Here is a 17,966-nt window from a genome sequence, read left to right as displayed (position 1 = left end):
ATATACATATACATAGAGAAACTCATATATTCACCTATTTCTTTTACTGTCTGGTTTCTCTTCTGTTATAAGTTTGGCATATGTGGATTTTATTTTGGCTAAGATCCTGAAATCAACCTCATTTCCCCCCAAATCTTTAGCTTACTGTCCCAAAATATTTATTGAAAAAAATCCATCACTTCTATTGCCTAGAAATGCTCTATTACAATATAAACAATTTTCCATTTATTCTCAGCTTATTTATAAATAAACTGCTCCACCAATTGTGTTAGTGCTCAACAGCCTGAAATCTGTTGCCTCACATTAAGTTTTTCCACTCAAACAAAAACATTGCTCCACGATATAATTTAAATCTTTTCTTTAAAAAAAATTTTAGTGGGCCACAGTGATAGTACAATGGGTAGAGCGTTTGCCTTGCATGCAGCCGGTCTGGGTTTAATCTCTGTCATCCCATATGGTTCCCCATGCACTGCCAGGAGTGATTCCCTGAGCGCAGAGCCAGGAGTTCACCCCTGAGCATTAGGTTCTTTGTAAATCAAACATGCTTTAACTGGAGGTTCAATCACTTTATGTAAACCATCTAAAAGTTTCATCAACTCCAATTTCAGGTATGTTGTGAAGATCACTGGCGATATGAGGGTATCATTTCTAAGTGGAATTGGAAATGATATTGCCATCATTTCCAAAAGCAAAACAAAAAAATTTAGTGGGTCAAAGCAACTGTACATGGGTAGGGCATTTGCCTTGCCTACTGCTGACCTGGGTTCGATCCCATGTACCCCATATGGTCTCCTGGGCACTGCCAGAGGTGATTCTTGAGCACAGAGCCAGTTGCATGTGGACCAAAATAAAACAAACCAAAAACAAACAAAACAAAATTCTAGTATTGTAGAATGACAATATCCATGCCATGGAATTCCTCTCCTCATTTTCAGAATTCTACTTGTGACTATGTTGATTTTGGATTTCTACAATGACATGACACTGACCTGATATTTGAGTACATCGACGTTATAGTACGAAGCAGCTGGATTCTGCTCTGAGAGCTTCTTGAGGTAGACCGTCACAGCTTGCATGTTCATCCAATAGTCTCTCGTGTTAGCATCACACTGGGAAGGGTCGCTGCATACACAAGAAATAGTTATTGTGATCTGACTGTGCTTTTCTGCAGTAACTGGGGAAAGACTAGACAAAATGAATCAAAAAATAGGATGGAAAAAAATTAAATTTAGGGAATAAAGAAAGGAACACAGCAGAAGATAATGACAAGGAGGGGATATTAGAGGAGAATTTAACAGTAGCTACAAGCATATTATAAAACTACAAGCAAATTATAAAACAAAAACAGAAATCTGTTTAGTCACAATAATTTTGATGTCCTCAAACTGAATTATTGTTGCTTCAAAGAAAAGGGAAAAAATTCTTTAGAAATTTAATCTCCAAGACAAAAGGACACAAACCTGAACACAAGTTGTGCATTTGGAAGAATTTGCTCTAATCTGCTGATATTTTTCACTCGGAAGCATAGGACAGCTGGTGATGGATTGCTAGTAAAAACTTTAATAATTCCACTTGGAAATGATATTGTCATATCACCAGTGATCTTCACAATACACCTGAAATTGGAGATTATGAACATTTTAGATGGTTTACATAAGGTGACTGAATTCCCAATTAAAGCACATTTGGTTTACAAAGAACTTTATTTTTCATATTATGTACACTTTCGATCTAACTACAAAAAAAAAAAGAATCCATGCAAAATGGTAACTCATCCTTTTTGTCTAAAATTAAATGTCAACACAAATGCAGGAAACAAGTCATTTGCTGAACTCACCCCTTGCTATCCTGAATGTCCATTTATAATCTCAATTTCAAACTTCCTGTTCATCTTACAGCCACTTTCAATCTCAGCCCCTTCTTTCTTAACACACCTCCACTATCTCCATCTTCATCAAAACGTCCATGCTCCACTGTTTCTAGAGCTTATCCACTATCTTCCCTCATCCCTTCATACCCTCGTACCCCTGGAATTTCCTGATACATACTCCTAAGCATCCCTTCCTTGTTTCTCTTTCTTACTGTGACTATCTGGCCAAATAATGATGGTTAAATTTAGCTTTTCAAGTATGTTCAACTCTCCTTAGATGAAACCAGGAAAAAGCCAATAGTCATATAGAAATTCTCAAGCCCTTTTGGGGTTCCCTAAAAATTTCCTCTATATTTTTATAGAGGAAATTTTTAATACTCTCTATATTTTTAACCTTATTTCCTCCCTATCATGAGATAGTCCCTCCTACTTGGAGTCAATGACTTTAAATTTTACCGAGGAAATAAAATCAGAGCAGAACCCTGTCAGAGTCTCACTACCAAATACCTGAGCTAACTCTGCCTTTTGCCCTCCCTCCTGTTTCAACAGATCTATGTGCTACAAACAATCCTGCACTCTGCACGAAATCTCATTTTTCACACACTAAAGGATTTTACTCATGCAGGTAACCTCTTCTGCATACAGTCAATATTTTGTTCTGAATATGAATCATAGACATTCCCATCAGCATACACACTGAAATAAAATCCTCCTCTGATTCTACTATCTCTCCCACTACCTTTTCATCTCTTCCAATTGAAGCAAAAATCTTGAAAGAACTGTCTACACTTACTTTCTTTCAATGCATGGGTTTGTATTTACACCACTTCCACAACTTAATGTTCAAAATTCAAGCAGGATTGTTTTCACCACTTAGCTGGAATTGCTGTTGTGAGGATCCAATAACCTTCAATATTGTTGATGTCAGTTTCTGTTTATTTGGGGGCCACATCTGGAGGTGCTGGGGATGGGAACTTGTCTTCCCAGGTGCAAGGCATGTACTCCAGCCCTCTGAGCCACCTCCTAAACCCAACGGTCCATTTTCCTGAACCTGTCAGCAGCATCAACTATTGCATCATATTTGCCTTCATGAAACAGTATACTCACTGGTATTTGGGGACACTCCGTACTGGTTCTCTTATCTCTCCTACTGGGGGCAATCTCACACCCCTTTGCTGGATTGTCTCCTCCTATTCTTCTAAACAGGCCAGGACTTAGTTCTCATCACATCTCTTTCCTTTTTTTAAGCCCCTGGCTTTGAATACTAAACACAGTAATGTTTTAAATTTAGTAAATATTTCCTCTCTAGCCTGGTCCTCCAGAATCTAGCCCTGACCTACAGAATCATGAATTCAACTACCAATTCAGTATTTCCACTAAGTAATCTTAATAGTAACTTCAAACTTGGTAATCCCCAAGATTAGCTCAGCAAATCCTGACAACTGTTTTCAAAATACATTCAGAATCTTCTTCTTAGTATCTTCTCTACAAATGCCCTATAAGCCACTGTCACTTGGACTTACTGGAAGTTCACCAATCACCCTGCATCTGTTGTGAATCCTTCCAGTTTATCTTCTATAGAGCAAGCAAATACTCCTTCAGAAATATTCTGAGCATCATTTTGCTGCTCAAGTCTTTGCATCTCACTCTCAATGAAATCCATACTCCTGTAGTCTGTAACGTCCAATCAGGTCTGGTTCCTGTCTCTGATACTCTTCTCTTTGCTCATCCTATGCAGTGATCCTTGCTATTGCTTCAATCTGCCACTGCCACTAAGCCTTTGACCTCAGTCCCTTAGACTTGAGCGAATGCTCTTACCTCAGCTACAGGCATGGCTTGCTTCTAATCATCTCTCAAATACCTGCTTAAAGATTTCTTCCAACTGGGCCAGAGAGCTACTACAGCAAGTAGGCACTTGCAACCGTGTTCAATCCCTGGCACTCCAGATGGTCCCCTGAGCCCCACCAGGAGTGATTCCTGATAGCAGAGCCAGGAGTAACCCCTGAACATTGCCCAATAGTGATAAAGATATTTTATTAAACAAAACAAAACTCTCAAGTTTGCATTATCATTAAAAAAAATTGATTTCTTAGAATAATGCAAGCTTATGCCAGACTGTTACGCACATTCAAATATTTGATGGATGAATGTTCAATGGAATGTATATATGATTAAGTAACATTTTGCATGAAACATAGGGGTGGTTATTAGTTCAAATATTTTAAAGGAAGAAGTAAATCCAATCCTGCTATAGTTCCATATAGCAACATACATCATGTGCTACTCCAGTCCAAGCTAACACAATTTCAGATTGACATAATCTAGCTAACCCACATTCCTAACTGATCAGTGGATATAGTAACATAATAAATCTATGTTCTTGCTCTTTTTTCCCTTTTTGGTTTTTGGAACACACCTGGTGATTTTCAGGGGTAACTCCTGGCTCTGCATCAGAGATCACTCCTGAAATGCTGAGGGGCCCACATGGGATGCTGGGGATCAAACCCAAGTCGACCCACATGCAAGAAAAGTGCCTTACCCGCTGTACTATCTCTCCAGCCCTGTGTTCTCGCTTTTAAGTTTGTAAAAATTTGTTATTCCTTTTGTGGAGCTTGCGACGAATTAACACTATATACTAAAATCATAATTAAGCCCTATTGCACTATTAAAATAAATTAAGCGAACATTCTGGGACTCTCTTGCAAATGTTTTACTTTCACCAAAGAAAAACACTAAATCCAAATTAAAAGTTCCATCCCAATTTAGGTCAGCTGCTAGATCTAGGTCCTACTCTATAAAATGTTGTACAACAGATATGTCACACTTGTGATGTCTGGGCAAAAGATGTAAATAAGCTCAGGATAAAGTACCAAGACTGCTGAATATAGGTTTTATTTAAAATCTAAATAACTATATTGATCACTGTCACTATCACTGTCATCCCTTTGTTCATCGATTTGCTCAAGTGGGTACGAGTAACGTCTCCATTTCGAGACTTGTTGTTACTATTTTTGGCATATCAAATACATCACGGGTAGCTTGCCAGGCTCTGCATGCAGGTGAGACACAATTGGAAGCTTGCCGGGCTGTCCGAGAGGGGTGGAGGAATCGAACCCGGGTCGGCTGTGTGCAAGTCAAATGCCCTATCTGCTGTGCTATCACTCTAGCCTGCAATTATGTTTGTTTGTTTGCTTGTTTTTTGCTTTTTGGGTCACACTTGGTGATGCTCAGGGGTTACTCCTGGCTCTGCACTCAGGAATTACTCCTGGCGGTGTTGGGGGACCATATGGGATGCTGGGGATTGAACCCAGGTCTGCCGCATGCAAGGCGAACGCCCAACCTGCTGAGCTATCGCTCCGGCCCCCAGCCTGCAATTATGATATAGATTTATATATGTGTTTATATTGTTTATATATGTTTATATATATTCTGCTATATTGATAGCAGAATAAAAGCAAACAAAATAACAAACCCTAACCTATACAAAAATTAAAATAAACTTAAAATTCACCATCAGATTCACCCCCCTCCCTACCACATTTCTTTAAAGAACTAACTTGGTGGGATCTGCTCCTTTAAAGTAGGCGTTGACGGACTCTGTGAGGGCAACGGCCACAGGTAAGGTGTCTTGATTTCCAAGGCTAACAGGGCTGGGACCTCGTGATACACCTAGAACACATACAATCCACTGGTTAAATGCTACAGGAAGATCTTTATTAGCTACCAAGACTGGTGTTAGTTAAAAAAAAAAAGACAATTACTGGGATTACTGGTTTCAAAGATAAATATGCAAGTATAAATATGAAAGTTAATAAATACTGCATAAAACAAATAGGAACATAACACAAAGAACATAGGAAATTAGGAAACATTTCAGGCTGTCTTTTCTTTTTCAACAGAATGACACAGAAAAACTGGGTTAAGGAACATCAGAAGAAAAAAGTCCTTTACCTGAAGAGTGGACTTACTAAGATACAATTTCAAACCCATCCAGATACTCAATTCATTCAAGTTCCACCAATCACACACTGTAGGTTACCTTATTAACATGCTGTTTGTTCTTTAGGCTCTTTCTAGTCAGATAGTAAATTCGGCTACTATCAAGTTTCACATACTATTATTGTTTGACCTCTGTGAAATGCTTATAATTATACCCCCACATTACCCTCACCCCAATAAACATGCCTAATGATGATGAAATACTCCTGACATAAAGTCACTCAGACAAGATACCTTTGGAGTCAAGTCCGATAAAGATTAGCATTTCATAAGCATAATAAAACGTCAACAAATTTAATCTATGCACACGTTTAAATTTTAACTTAAAATATCTAGTTTACTTCATAGTAAAAAAAAAACTCAAATAATACACTGCTTTTTGTTTTTCTTCACAATGTAGTCTTTCTATTTATGCCTTAAAAATCTTGCTACTGGTTGAAATGCAGTGTCCTTCAGGTAAATAAATATGATACAATTTTATACAAATATGCCAATAGAATAATCACGACTATTCATTCCTATTTAAAGAAAACGTAATAAGTGGTGTTAACAGATACCCACGAATCTGAGTGTTCTGGAAATGTTACAGAGAATTTACAGCCCTTAAGAATCTGGTAGGAGGCATCCGAGGCAGTGGTCAGGAGGAAGAGTGGCAGGAGGCAGGTGGGGACCCAGCAATTCTCAGCCAACCAAGCCAGCAGCTGAATCCAAAAGCTGGATGTGGTGAGGACACTGGGAGTCTCTAGGGCTGCACCGAGCAATGCTTGGGGAGTGGCGCTGGGAAATAAAACTGGTTGTTTGCATCCTATGGCCTCTACCATATTATCTCCCAGTCCACCGCCAAAATCTTTTATTTCAAATGGTTCCCCAAGAGAAAAAAAATAAAGAGTTACTTTTGAAATACCTAGATTTTAATAAATTCTGATAAACATCAGGATCCCCGTTCTGGACTCAACTGAATCAAACAATAAAACTGAGCCAAACAATAAAAGATAGTCTGTTGACTTTAAAGGCAAAAAAGATCTTTTTTCAAAATCAAAAGATTAATTTAGATTTAGAAGTTCTTCAAAGAAATCAGTAACAAAAAATACAAGGAAATAAAAGCGGCCACTTCTAGACAGTGGAGAAGAAAATCCCCATCCCCATCCCCAAGCAGAACAACCTCGAAGTCGCATATTGAAATTGAAACTCAGATATGAAACTTTATTCACAAAAGCACAACAGTCACTACTAACCACTAATATGGGCTAGACACACGGCTCCTGATGTGTGAAAAAAATGTGAATTTTTGAACCACAAGTAGTTCTGCAAAGCAGGAGCACACTTTATGGATAAAAGATGGGCCAGAATAATAAAGAACATGAGATGAGACTGGAAAAAAATCTCAGGGAATGAGGTTTTCTAGCTCTGAAAAACACTAAAAATGTACAACAGAAATATGACCGGGTTTTTAATTTATTAAGAGCACTATGAACACAGACGGGGTCTTGGATTGAAGAGAAATATGACTGTTGTGAGTCAAGACTGAATTAGGTGAAAGATGGGGTCGTTTCATTTTGGGCCACACACAACAGTTCTTAAGGGCTTACTCCTGCCTCTGTGCTCACGAATCATTCCAGATGGTGCCAGGGACTGTATGTGGTATCTGAACTCAGCCACGTCCAAGGCAAGAACCTTAACCTTTGTATTATCTGGGTGTGAGATGATGAAGTGAAAGATAAAGATCTGAACAAGAAGCAGGACTTCTAGGGATGTGCATAAGAAAATGTTACGTGAAAAAAGCCAAGTAGTAAATTCATTGATTACAAAAGTATGTATGCATTTTACAAAATGTGTTTAAATATATGTTTGTGCACTGGGAAAATTTCATTGTAAATCTAAGGTAGTTAAATCCATTTTCAGTATATTGGTCTAGAGGGTCATTCTGGAGTGTTGCGATTCGTGATTTTCAAAGAAATTCTGAAAGCTATAATCTTTTCGTTTTTAAACTATAAGCTATTAAATATAAAATGAATCTTTCCCGCTGAACAAACTATACAAAACAGGGAACAATGTTTGTTATAGCTTTTGCATTAAAAATAAGTTATTCTTTCCAACTACATAATTTAGACATCTCAAGTGGCTTTTTTTTTTTTTTTTTTTTTTTTTGCTTTTTGGGTCACACCCAGCGACACTCAGGGGTCACTCCTGGCTCTACACTCAGGAATTACCCCTGGCCGTGCTCAGGGGACCATATGGGATGCTGGGAATCGAACCCAGGTCGGCCTCGTGCAAGGCAAACGCCCTACCCGCTCTGCTATCACTCCAGCCCCCTCAAGTGGAATTCTTGAAATGGTTTCTCTATAAAATTCTTATGCCCATTTTTAAAAATACAATGAGTATTGGGGCTGGAGCACAGCGGGTCAGGCGTTTGCCTTGCATGCGGCCAACCTGGGTTCGAATCCCAGCATCCCATATGGTCCCTGAGCATTGCCAGGAGTAATTCCTGAGTGCAGAGCCAGGATGTATATCGCCAGGTATGACCCAAAAAGAAAAAAAAAAAATACAGTGAGTATGGGCCAGAGCAGTTAATGCAGTGGGTAGAGCTCTTACCCTGCAGATGGCTAATCTTGGTATAATTCCTGGTACCCTACTAGGTCCCTGGAGAACCTCCAGGAGTAATTCCTGAGTGCAGAGCCAGGAGTAACCCTGAAGCAACAACAGTGTGGTCCCAAATTAAACAATTTTTTTTAAAAAAAAGAAAAGAAAATGAGGCTTTTAACTATTTCCTATCTCTGAACCCAGAACTTTAAACTCACAAAATGTGGGTTCTCATACACCAGCTCTCCGCTGATAGTTTTGGTATTATAATATTTGTTCAGCTGGTTAACTTTCAGCTTCTTTTCTAATAATCTGGTTCAACAGCCTTGAAATTAAGATCGATTGATAATTCTTTTTTTTTTTTTTCTTTTTGGGTCACACCCGGCCATGCACAGGAGTTACTCCTGGATCATGCACTCAGGAATTACTCCTGGCCATGCTTGGGGGACCATATGGGATGCTGGGAATCAAACCTGGGTCGGCCGTGTGCAAGGCAAATGCCCTGACTGTTGTGCTATCCCTCCTGCCCCTCGATTGATAATTCTTAATGCTGAAGAAAGAAGAGAAGGGAGATGACAGAAGACGCAAAAAGAATGATTGTTTTCGTAACTGGGGATTTGATATCGATGGATCTCATCTAGGAACTGCACATGATTAGTACAAAACTGAGAAAGTTAAGCCTTAGCGTTATTCTTGGTTTCTGACAAACCATACACTGCTGAAAAAAGAAAAATTAGATGGAAGAATTTTAGATACACTTTAAGATCATTAGTCAACAAATACATTTGCTTTTGGTATAATACCTTGTGATGTCTCACAGTGCTTTACAATTTCAGAGTGTCCCAATCAAATTATTGTCTGTCATATTTAAATAAAACAAAATGTTGCAGGAAAGGAGATGTTTTTCAAGATACAAGAACAAGAACCAAAAATTTAAATCTAAAAGGAGAGCTGAATAAGCATCCTAATAAAGAGGATCTTTTCTTTTTTTGAAGTAGGGAGTACTGAACCCAGCGATAAGCAAGGAAAGCATGTTCTCCATAGTTTAACTACATCTTCCAGCCCATAAAATGAAATTTTAGGGAAAAAAGAGACCCTCATTCAGTGCTGGTAGGAACGTCAACTGGCTGGGGCTAAAGAGACAGTATAGCAGGTGCTGGGAAGGCATGGCTGACCCAGGTTCAACACCTGGCACTCCATATGGTCCCCAAGTTTTGCTAGGAGTGGCCCCTGAGTGCAGATCCTGGAGTAAGCCCTGAACACAGCTAGGGGTGACCCAAAAACAAAGCAACACAGAAGCTCAAAAAACTAGAAATTAAACTTCCATCTGACCCAGCAATTCCACTTTTTGGCATCAATCCCTAAGACCCAAAAACTCTTAGAAAAAAAAATTATTTGCAATCCTATGTTCACTGTAGCACTGTTCACAATAGCCAAAATCTGGAAACAACCAAGTGTTTAAGACCACATGGCTGAATAAAGAAACTATGGCACATACACACAATAGAATACTATTCAGCTACAAGACAAAGTCATGCAATTTGCTGCTACATGCATGGATCTGGAGAGTATCATGCCGAATAAAGTTAGAAGGAGAGGGACAGATTCAAAAATGATCTCTGTAAGTGGTATATAGAGAAACATAGTGTAAGAAAATAACAAATGCCCAAAGGCAACAGAAACAGAACTGATCTTCAGTAGGAAGCTTACCACCAAAAGAAAGGTGAGGTGTGGGATAAAGGGATGGGGGTGGGGGAGGGTTTTGGGGATGGGGCAGAGGGACAATGGTGGAAAGTAATGGATATTCTGGTACACTATGTGGTGCTAGAATGTTTTATGCATAAAATTCTACCATTAACAGCGTTATTTTAAATGTCAGTGTCTAAAATAAAAATTTAAGACTAATTTAAAAACTGAAAACCTTTTGGGAATCTATAAAGTAAGATGCTTGCCTTCACGCATCAGACTCGAGTTCAGTCCCTGGCATCTCACATGGGTCCCAGAGCAACACCAGGGGTTATCCGAGTCCAGAGCCAGCAGCAGGCCTTGAGTACCACTAGGTGTGGGCCACAACCAAATAAAATTAAAGAATTTTAAAGGGATATCTAAAGAACCAAGGTCATAAAAAAAGAACCTCTATATACACTCAACTCATTTCCTGCATTTATCAACATCACCTACTTTTGGTTCTACTATCAGCACTGGCTTAAATTAAGGACAAGCATTTTTTAAATTCAATCAAGACTGAAGTCTCCATCACAAAAACAGAAAACCTTCTTAGCAATCTAGAGAGAATGAAAAATAACTAAACTTACTAACAAGCGTTGGTTACCAAAACCACCTGTCTAATTTCTAACAAGGTTCATCTACACTGGGTATTTTGGATTTTGTGTTCTGAGGCCTTGTCCAGCAGTCTCAGGTCCTACTCCTGACTAGTCACTTTGGGGTGACTCCCAGCAGTACTTGGGGAGCCACAAGGGGCTGAAACTCAAATCCAGCCTCCACACGTGCAAAGTATGTACTCAGCCCACTGAGCTCTTTCCCCTGCCCCTCCACCTACATCATTTATGTACAATATTCTGTGGGAACAAGCATATATATATATATATATATATATTTATATATTTCTTTATATATATATTTCTTTTTATATATATATAAAGAAATAGCAAATAAAAATGTCAAGCAGATACACTGCTTACAGTTTAAAAATGGGGAAATGCTATGTTAACAAAGGTAATACAATGAGATGACACGTTTGAATATTTAGAAATCATATCATTTTTTAAATCTCACTTCAGCCTACATATGCCTACCAACTATGCCTATATGCTATATGTCTACTAACAGACAACTGCACTGGACGTTCATAAATTCATTTATATATTATTGAACATTCAATACTCAAATTCGGCATGCATCAGAACACCTGGTGGGGCTGTTCGGCAACTGCTTGCTCCCCTCCCAGAGGTTCTCTCATTTAAAGGGGCTGCCTTTCTTTTATTTATTTATTTATTTATTTATTTTTATTAGTTTATTTTTAATTAGAGAGTCATCGTAAGGGTACAGTTACAGATCCATACATCTTTGTGCACATGCTTCCCCCATACAAAGTTCAATAACCCATCCCTTCACCAGTGCCCATTCTCCACCACCCGTAAACCCAACATCCCTCCCCCCCTCCCCAGACCCGTCTCCCCCCACCCCACCCTGCCACTATGGCAGGGAATTCCCTTTTGTTTTCTCTCTCTGATTAGGTGTTGTGGTTTGCAATAGAGGTGTCGAGTGGCCATTGTGTTCAGTCTCTAGTCTGTATTCCACCCGCCTCACCCTTCCCCCACATGACCTCCAACCACATTTTACTTGGTGGTCCCTTCCCTGAGTTACCCAGAATGAGAGACCTAAAGGGGCTGCCTTTCTAGGAAGCTTCCAGCTGCTGCGCATACATGTTCCAAGCCCAGGGGCTGCAATCTAAGCACCATTAATCATGCTCACTGCAAATCAGTGATTTATATTAACAAGGTAAAACCAGCTGCTACTTAAAAGCAGTGACAAGAGGGGCAGTTACTATTTTGATGAGAAGTCATCACTTCAGAACACTGCTACTATGCACAGTAGGTAGGGCATTTGCCTTGCACACAGCCAGCCTGGTTCGGTCCCCAGCATCCTGTATGGTGCCCTGAGCATTGCTGGGAATGGTTCCTGAGCAGTGAGCCAGGAGAAACCCCTGAACATCACTGGGTGTAGCCCCCAAACAAAACAAACCATAACTATCTTGTTACAGTGCTTTGTGCTCTGCTGTGCTCTGTTTAGAAAGGTAATGAAATTCATGAGAAGAATTAGATAAAGGTGATGGCAGAAAATCTAGATGGAATAAAATAGTGGATTTATCTGGCGAGGAGAGATACATAGCTATCCCCAATATCATCTTTTAAATCCCATAGGGAAAAAAAATCATTATAAACACAAAATCCCTTCTACTGATTCAAAGGGTTTTTTTGTTCACCTGTTTGTCTGTACTTGGGGGTCACACCCAGCGATGCTCAGGGGTTACTCCTGGCTCTGCACTGAGGACTTAATCCTGGCGGTCCAGGGAGACCATATGGAATGCCGGGGATTGAACTCAGGTCAGCTGAGTGCAAAGCAAACGCCCTACCTGCTCTGGCCCGATTCAAAGGTTTTGAAAGTACGAGTTTTCTCTGGAATATGGAGAATGGCATTATATTTTGCCTTAAATATTTACATTAAGTTTATAAACATGGTGCATTCTTTATGGGGGGTGGGGATTTGGGCCATACATGGTGGCACTCAGAGCTTATTTCTGACTCTGGACCGGGTATCACTCTTGGTAGTGCTCAGGTGATAATATATGGGGCTTATATATACAAAGACTTCGGAGGAATCTTTATGGGTTTCCAGCCGGAGAGGCTCAAAAATACGGTTTTTTGGTGGATGGGGGTGTTGGGCTACATCCATCAGTGCTCAAGAGTTCTGACTTTGTGCTCAGGAGACTATATTGGTGCCAAGAATCAAACGAACATTAGCCAAAGGCATGGCAAATGCCTTCACTCCTACAATAGTTCCCGGACTACATTTCTTTGTTTTTAATAAGGGCCATTCCAAATGGCGCCTGGTGGTGTTGTGTGGCCTACTTGCAGCAATGCTCCCCACTATTCCTGCCCCCTGCCCCCGGGATACACCAAGCACTGCTCACAGGAAGCAGGCAGTGAGAGGGACCAAACTCAGGGCTCTGCGACACTGGGCCTGGGTTCTACCACTCGAGCTAGCGCCACAGCCCAACGGTATACAATCTATTTTGGTTTTTGGTGTTCAGGGACCACACAGTGGTGCTCGGGGCTTACTCCTGGCAGTACTCAGAGGATCGTATGTGGTGCTACCTCGTCTCTAAGAGTGCTTCAAAGGCTCGATATGAAGATTAGTTCTCATGGCAAGAATCTTGCCCTTGACTTGCCTGTTTATGACAATGCCAAGAGAACGCTGGTAACACTGTAGACCAGTAACACCGGTCCTGCCAAGGGAATGTTTGAAGGGCCAATTCCCATAATGTCTACAACATCACCTTGCTTGGAGATCTGCATGTGTGGAACAACTCCATGCCGGAACAACCTGATGTTTTCTAAAAGGTCTAGGGAATATAAAATGAGAACCCCTCCTCCTTTCCTTCACAGTCATTATTCTGGAGATCTGCTGGAAGACAGCAGTTTTAGCTAAGAGACCCAAATTACATGCATTCATAACAGAGCTAGCTGTTGTTAAAATCCTCCTATTTAAGTAACACCAAATGTGAAAAGCAAAGGGAGAACATAGCTAGCATGATAATGCATCTCCAAAATACCAACACTGGTGTTCAACTGTTGACTATTTCATTTGAAAACGTCCCAAACAGCCCATTCAAGCTTTGAATGATGAGTTCATCAGTGACATTCACTTACCTACTGTTGGAGTATTGGCAGCACTTAATGAAGCAGCAGACGAGATAGAGGAAGAACTTTCAGCCCGCGCTAGAGGAGCAGTAGGAGGCGGGCTAGTATTGGTGGTCACAGGTGGACTGAACGGCCTGGGCTTAAAAACAGAAAGAAACTTATCAAAGTGCTGGGAAAAAAATTTCCCTAGTATTAGAAGTTTTCAGATATCACTGTCACTATCATCCCGCTGCTCACTGATTAGCTCGAGTGGGCACCAGTAACATCTCCATTCTGAGACTTATTGTTACTGTTCTTGGCATATCGAATACGCCACGGCCAGCTTGCCAGGCTCTGCCGTGCGGGTGAGATACTCTCTGTAGCTTGCCGGGCTGTCCGTGAGGGGCAGAGGAATCGAACCCGGGTCGACCACGTGCAAGGCAAACGCCCTACCCACTGTGCTATCACTCCAGCCCCAGATATCAGCTTAATTTTTATATATCACTGTAACATTGTCATCCCGTTGTTTGTCAATTTACTCAAGTGGGCACCAGTAACGTCTCTATTCCTCCCAGTCCTGAGATTTTAGCAGCCTCTCCTTACTCGTCTTTCCCAATGGTTGGAGGCTCTTTCAGGGTCAGGGGAATGAGACCTACTGTTACTGTTTCTGGCATATCAAATAAAACACAGGTAGCTTGCCAGGCTCTGCCCGTGCGGGCGGGATACTCTCAGTAGCTTGCTGGGCTCTCACACACACCACCCCCCCCCACCTCTCTATGATTTGTTGCCTATCAGAACCCCATCAAATATGGTGTGGTAATTATGGAAAATAGGTAGAAAGTGTCTATAATGTGTCGCAGTCCAGAAAGTGGCCTGAAGCGTGGCGGTGGTTGGGTAGTGGAGGTCAGCTGCTGGGGCTGGGTCCCTTGGGGCAGGGAGGGTTCTCACCTGCCCCCCTCTGGGGCACCCCGAGTGAAAACAGCCTGGCACGGAGTCCAGGAGGTTTTTATTTTTTTCTTTTTGGGTCACACCCAGCAATGCACAGGGGTCACTCCTGGCTTTGCATTCAGGAATCACCCCTGGCGGCGCTCAGGGGACTATATGGGATGCTGGGATTTGAACCCGGGTCGGCTGCGTGCAAGGCAAACACCCCACCTGCTGTGCTATCACTCCAGCCCGGAGTCCAGGAGTTTTATATATCAAACCAAATTTATTTTCAGGTGTTCCTTGTAATTCAGATTTAGAAATACTATAGGTCAAGTCATATTAAAGTATTAAAAGATGGTGGGCCTGAAGCAATGGTATAGGGGGTAAGGCTTTGCAGTGGCTGACCTGCATTTGATCCCTGGCACCGCATATGGTCCCCAAGTGCTGCCAGGAGCGATCCCTAGGCGCAGAGCCAGTAGTAGTTAAGCCCTGACCACTGCTATTGTAACCAAAAAAACAAACCAAAACAGTATTAAAAGGTGAGAAGGCTGTTTAAAACTACAGCTGTTGAAAATCTTGGTTTGGGACCACACCTGACTCTGGGTTCTCTGCAGGCTTGGGGGATCATATGTGGTACCAGGGATTGAACCTGGGTCAGCTGTGTACACCCTACCTGCCATATATCTCTCTGGCCCTGAAATTTTTTTCTATATTCCAAAGTAGCACTGTGATCCCATTGTTCATTGCTTGCTTGAGTGGGCACCAGTAACATCTCCATTGTGAGACTTGCTGTTACTGTTTTAGGCATATGGAATACGCCACGGGGAACTTGCCAGGCTCTGCCGTGTGGGCGGGATACTCTCAGTAGCTTGCTGGGCTCTCTGAGAGGGATGGAGGAATCGAACCCAGGTCGGCCGCATGCAAGGCAGATGCCCTACCTGCTGTGCTATCACTCCAGCCCATATTCCAAAGTAGTAAGCAAAATGACACTATTCTTGTCTTAGTTATTTGAGAGCCATGAACACAGGCACAAGGCTCAGAGGGACAGTCCAGTGGGTAGGGCGCTTGCTTGCACGTGGCTGACCTGGATTCAATCCCCGTCACTCCACGTACCACATAACCCCCCAGCACCGCCTAGGGTGATTCCTGAGCATAGAGTCAGGAGTAAAGTCCTGAGCACAGCTAGGCATAGCACCACCCCCTCCAAAAAAAGGGGAAAAAAAAGTCCCTGGAGGGGTGGGGGAAAATAAAACATAGTAAGGGGAGCAACAAATCGCTGAAGGCAAGCAAACTGGAAAGCTGACCTGCAGAACCGAACTTCCAGTGGTGGGAGTGATGATGTGGATGGAGGGCTCTCGGGGACACAGGTGGAGGGAAGTGGGACTCAGTGGAGGGTGCACGCTGGAACTATGCACGAAGTCACCACAACACTGCTGTGTATCACGGTACCGCAATAAAAACGGGAGGAAAAACTCCTCACAGTTGCTGGGCCCCTCACCAATAATTTATTAGAGAAATTGTATTTATATCAAGTACCCAGATGAGGTAAATGCTTAGTGCCCACTGTTCTATCTAGAAAAGGTGTCTTTGTTTTGTTTTTGGGTCACACCCAATAGTGCGAAAGGCATACTCCTGGCCCTTCACTCAGGAGTCACTCTTGGAGTCCTCAGGAACCATATGAGGTGCTGAGGATTGAGCCTGGGTCAACTGCTGGCAAGGCAAACACCCTACACACTGTACCATCTTTCCAGACCCCAAGCAGAGGTTTTCTGTATGAATGTGGGTCAAGACACCTGCCAGCTGACACCTGGCCTTCCAATTCACCTCCACGAAGTCTATTCACTGGACCAGGAAGTGAAAGAAAGAAGTCATCATTTCAGCACTGGCTGCTCAAGCTTTTTCACTTATTCCAATGTAATACATTTCCAGCTGTGTACGATGTGCAGTTAGTAACAAAAGCTGGATACTCCGAGCTCACCAGGACTGAGCCCTGAGTGCAGGGCCAGGAGTATGCATGGGCCAGAGCCAAAAAAACAAGAAAAGCTGAAACAGATGTTTGCCAGGACCCCCTGGTACTATACTTCTAAGGTCTAAAAAGAGGCCACCATGTCTTCCTTAATATTTGATTTTAGGCAGAATTACAAAAAAGTCACTTCTTAATTAAGTGGACACATCTTAAAACAATGAACAGAAAATTGTATTTTTATTATTTTTTAGTTTGGAGGCCACACCCTGCAGTGCTCAGGGCTTACTCCTGTCTCTGTGCTCAAGTATCACTCCTGGCAGGGCCAGGAGTGTGGCTTTGGGGATTGCACCTGGACCGACCATGTGCAAGGCAAGTGCCTGCTCACTGCACTCTCTCTGACCCAGGGATGTTTTCATACTGTGCCAGACCCCTTTCCTTCCTTCTGCGCCGTGACAGAAACGGTCACTAAGGGAACACAAAGGAGTAAAGAAGTGTCGGGGGGGGTTTTCTATACTTTAAGACCTGAGTAGTAATTTCCAAGCATTTCACTGTAAAGAGGCACACAGAAAAACATCACTTGCACCTTCGAGAATCAAACAAAAACAGTAACGCCTGCGTACATACTATTTCATTAATCCCAATGAGTTTGCTTGAAGTGAGCTTTGGTCTGGAAGTAGGCCGTGGAGGTGGGACAATGGCACCTAGAGAAAGAGGAGTTGTGGGCCGGGCTAGAAGGGGGGAAAAAAGTTGAAGAAAGTCATTAATATGCAATAATCCTTACATAAAAACAATCGAGCAGAATTCAAAGCTCATCTCTCAGAGGTTTTGAAAATAACATATAGATACTGAATGAAATACTAAGAATCTATTTAATATGCTCTTTTTGAGCCAACAAAAATATTCCTAAGAGTCATTCACTTCCAGTAAATTGGCACACATAATCATATTTTTAATTCTTATTTATTTACACACATAAAAATTAAATCCAGGGGGCATGGTACTGCCAGCAGGTCAACCTGTACCTGAGAGGGAGTTATCAGCAGCCTGATGGTGCCTTCAGACTTCCAGATATCCCAAAATTGCTGCTGTGCCTTTGGCCGGACCCCAATAACTTGGGGCCAAGTTTACCAAGAAATTAAACGGCCAAAAGTTAGGTATGTGGAAGACACACACACACAAACCACCTCCGGCTCAGCTATAT

General features: G+C 41.7%; 1 protein-coding gene across 1 annotated transcript in view; it reads right to left on the bottom strand.

Moving 5' to 3' along the window:
- The window catches only part of FCHO2 (FCH and mu domain containing endocytic adaptor 2), a 92,358-nt gene that overhangs the window by 11,414 nt on the left and 62,978 nt on the right, over positions 1-17,966 (bottom strand). The window contains exons 17-21 of the mRNA XM_055140384.1: positions 17,390-17,493; positions 13,903-14,032; positions 5,428-5,539; positions 1,461-1,616; positions 990-1,122 (exon numbers count right to left, since the gene is read on the bottom strand). Of these exons, the coding sequence (XP_054996359.1) occupies positions 990-1,122; positions 1,461-1,616; positions 5,428-5,539; positions 13,903-14,032; positions 17,390-17,493 (635 nt within the window). The remainder of the gene's footprint in view (positions 1-989; positions 1,123-1,460; positions 1,617-5,427; positions 5,540-13,902; positions 14,033-17,389; positions 17,494-17,966) is intronic.

This window comes from Sorex araneus, chromosome 1 (genome assembly GCF_027595985.1).
Source record: "Sorex araneus isolate mSorAra2 chromosome 1, mSorAra2.pri, whole genome shotgun sequence".
NCBI lineage: Eukaryota > Metazoa > Chordata > Mammalia > Eulipotyphla > Soricidae > Sorex > Sorex araneus.
The sequence above is the reverse complement of the archived record's forward strand: the minus strand, read 5'-3'. Positions and strand labels throughout refer to the sequence as shown.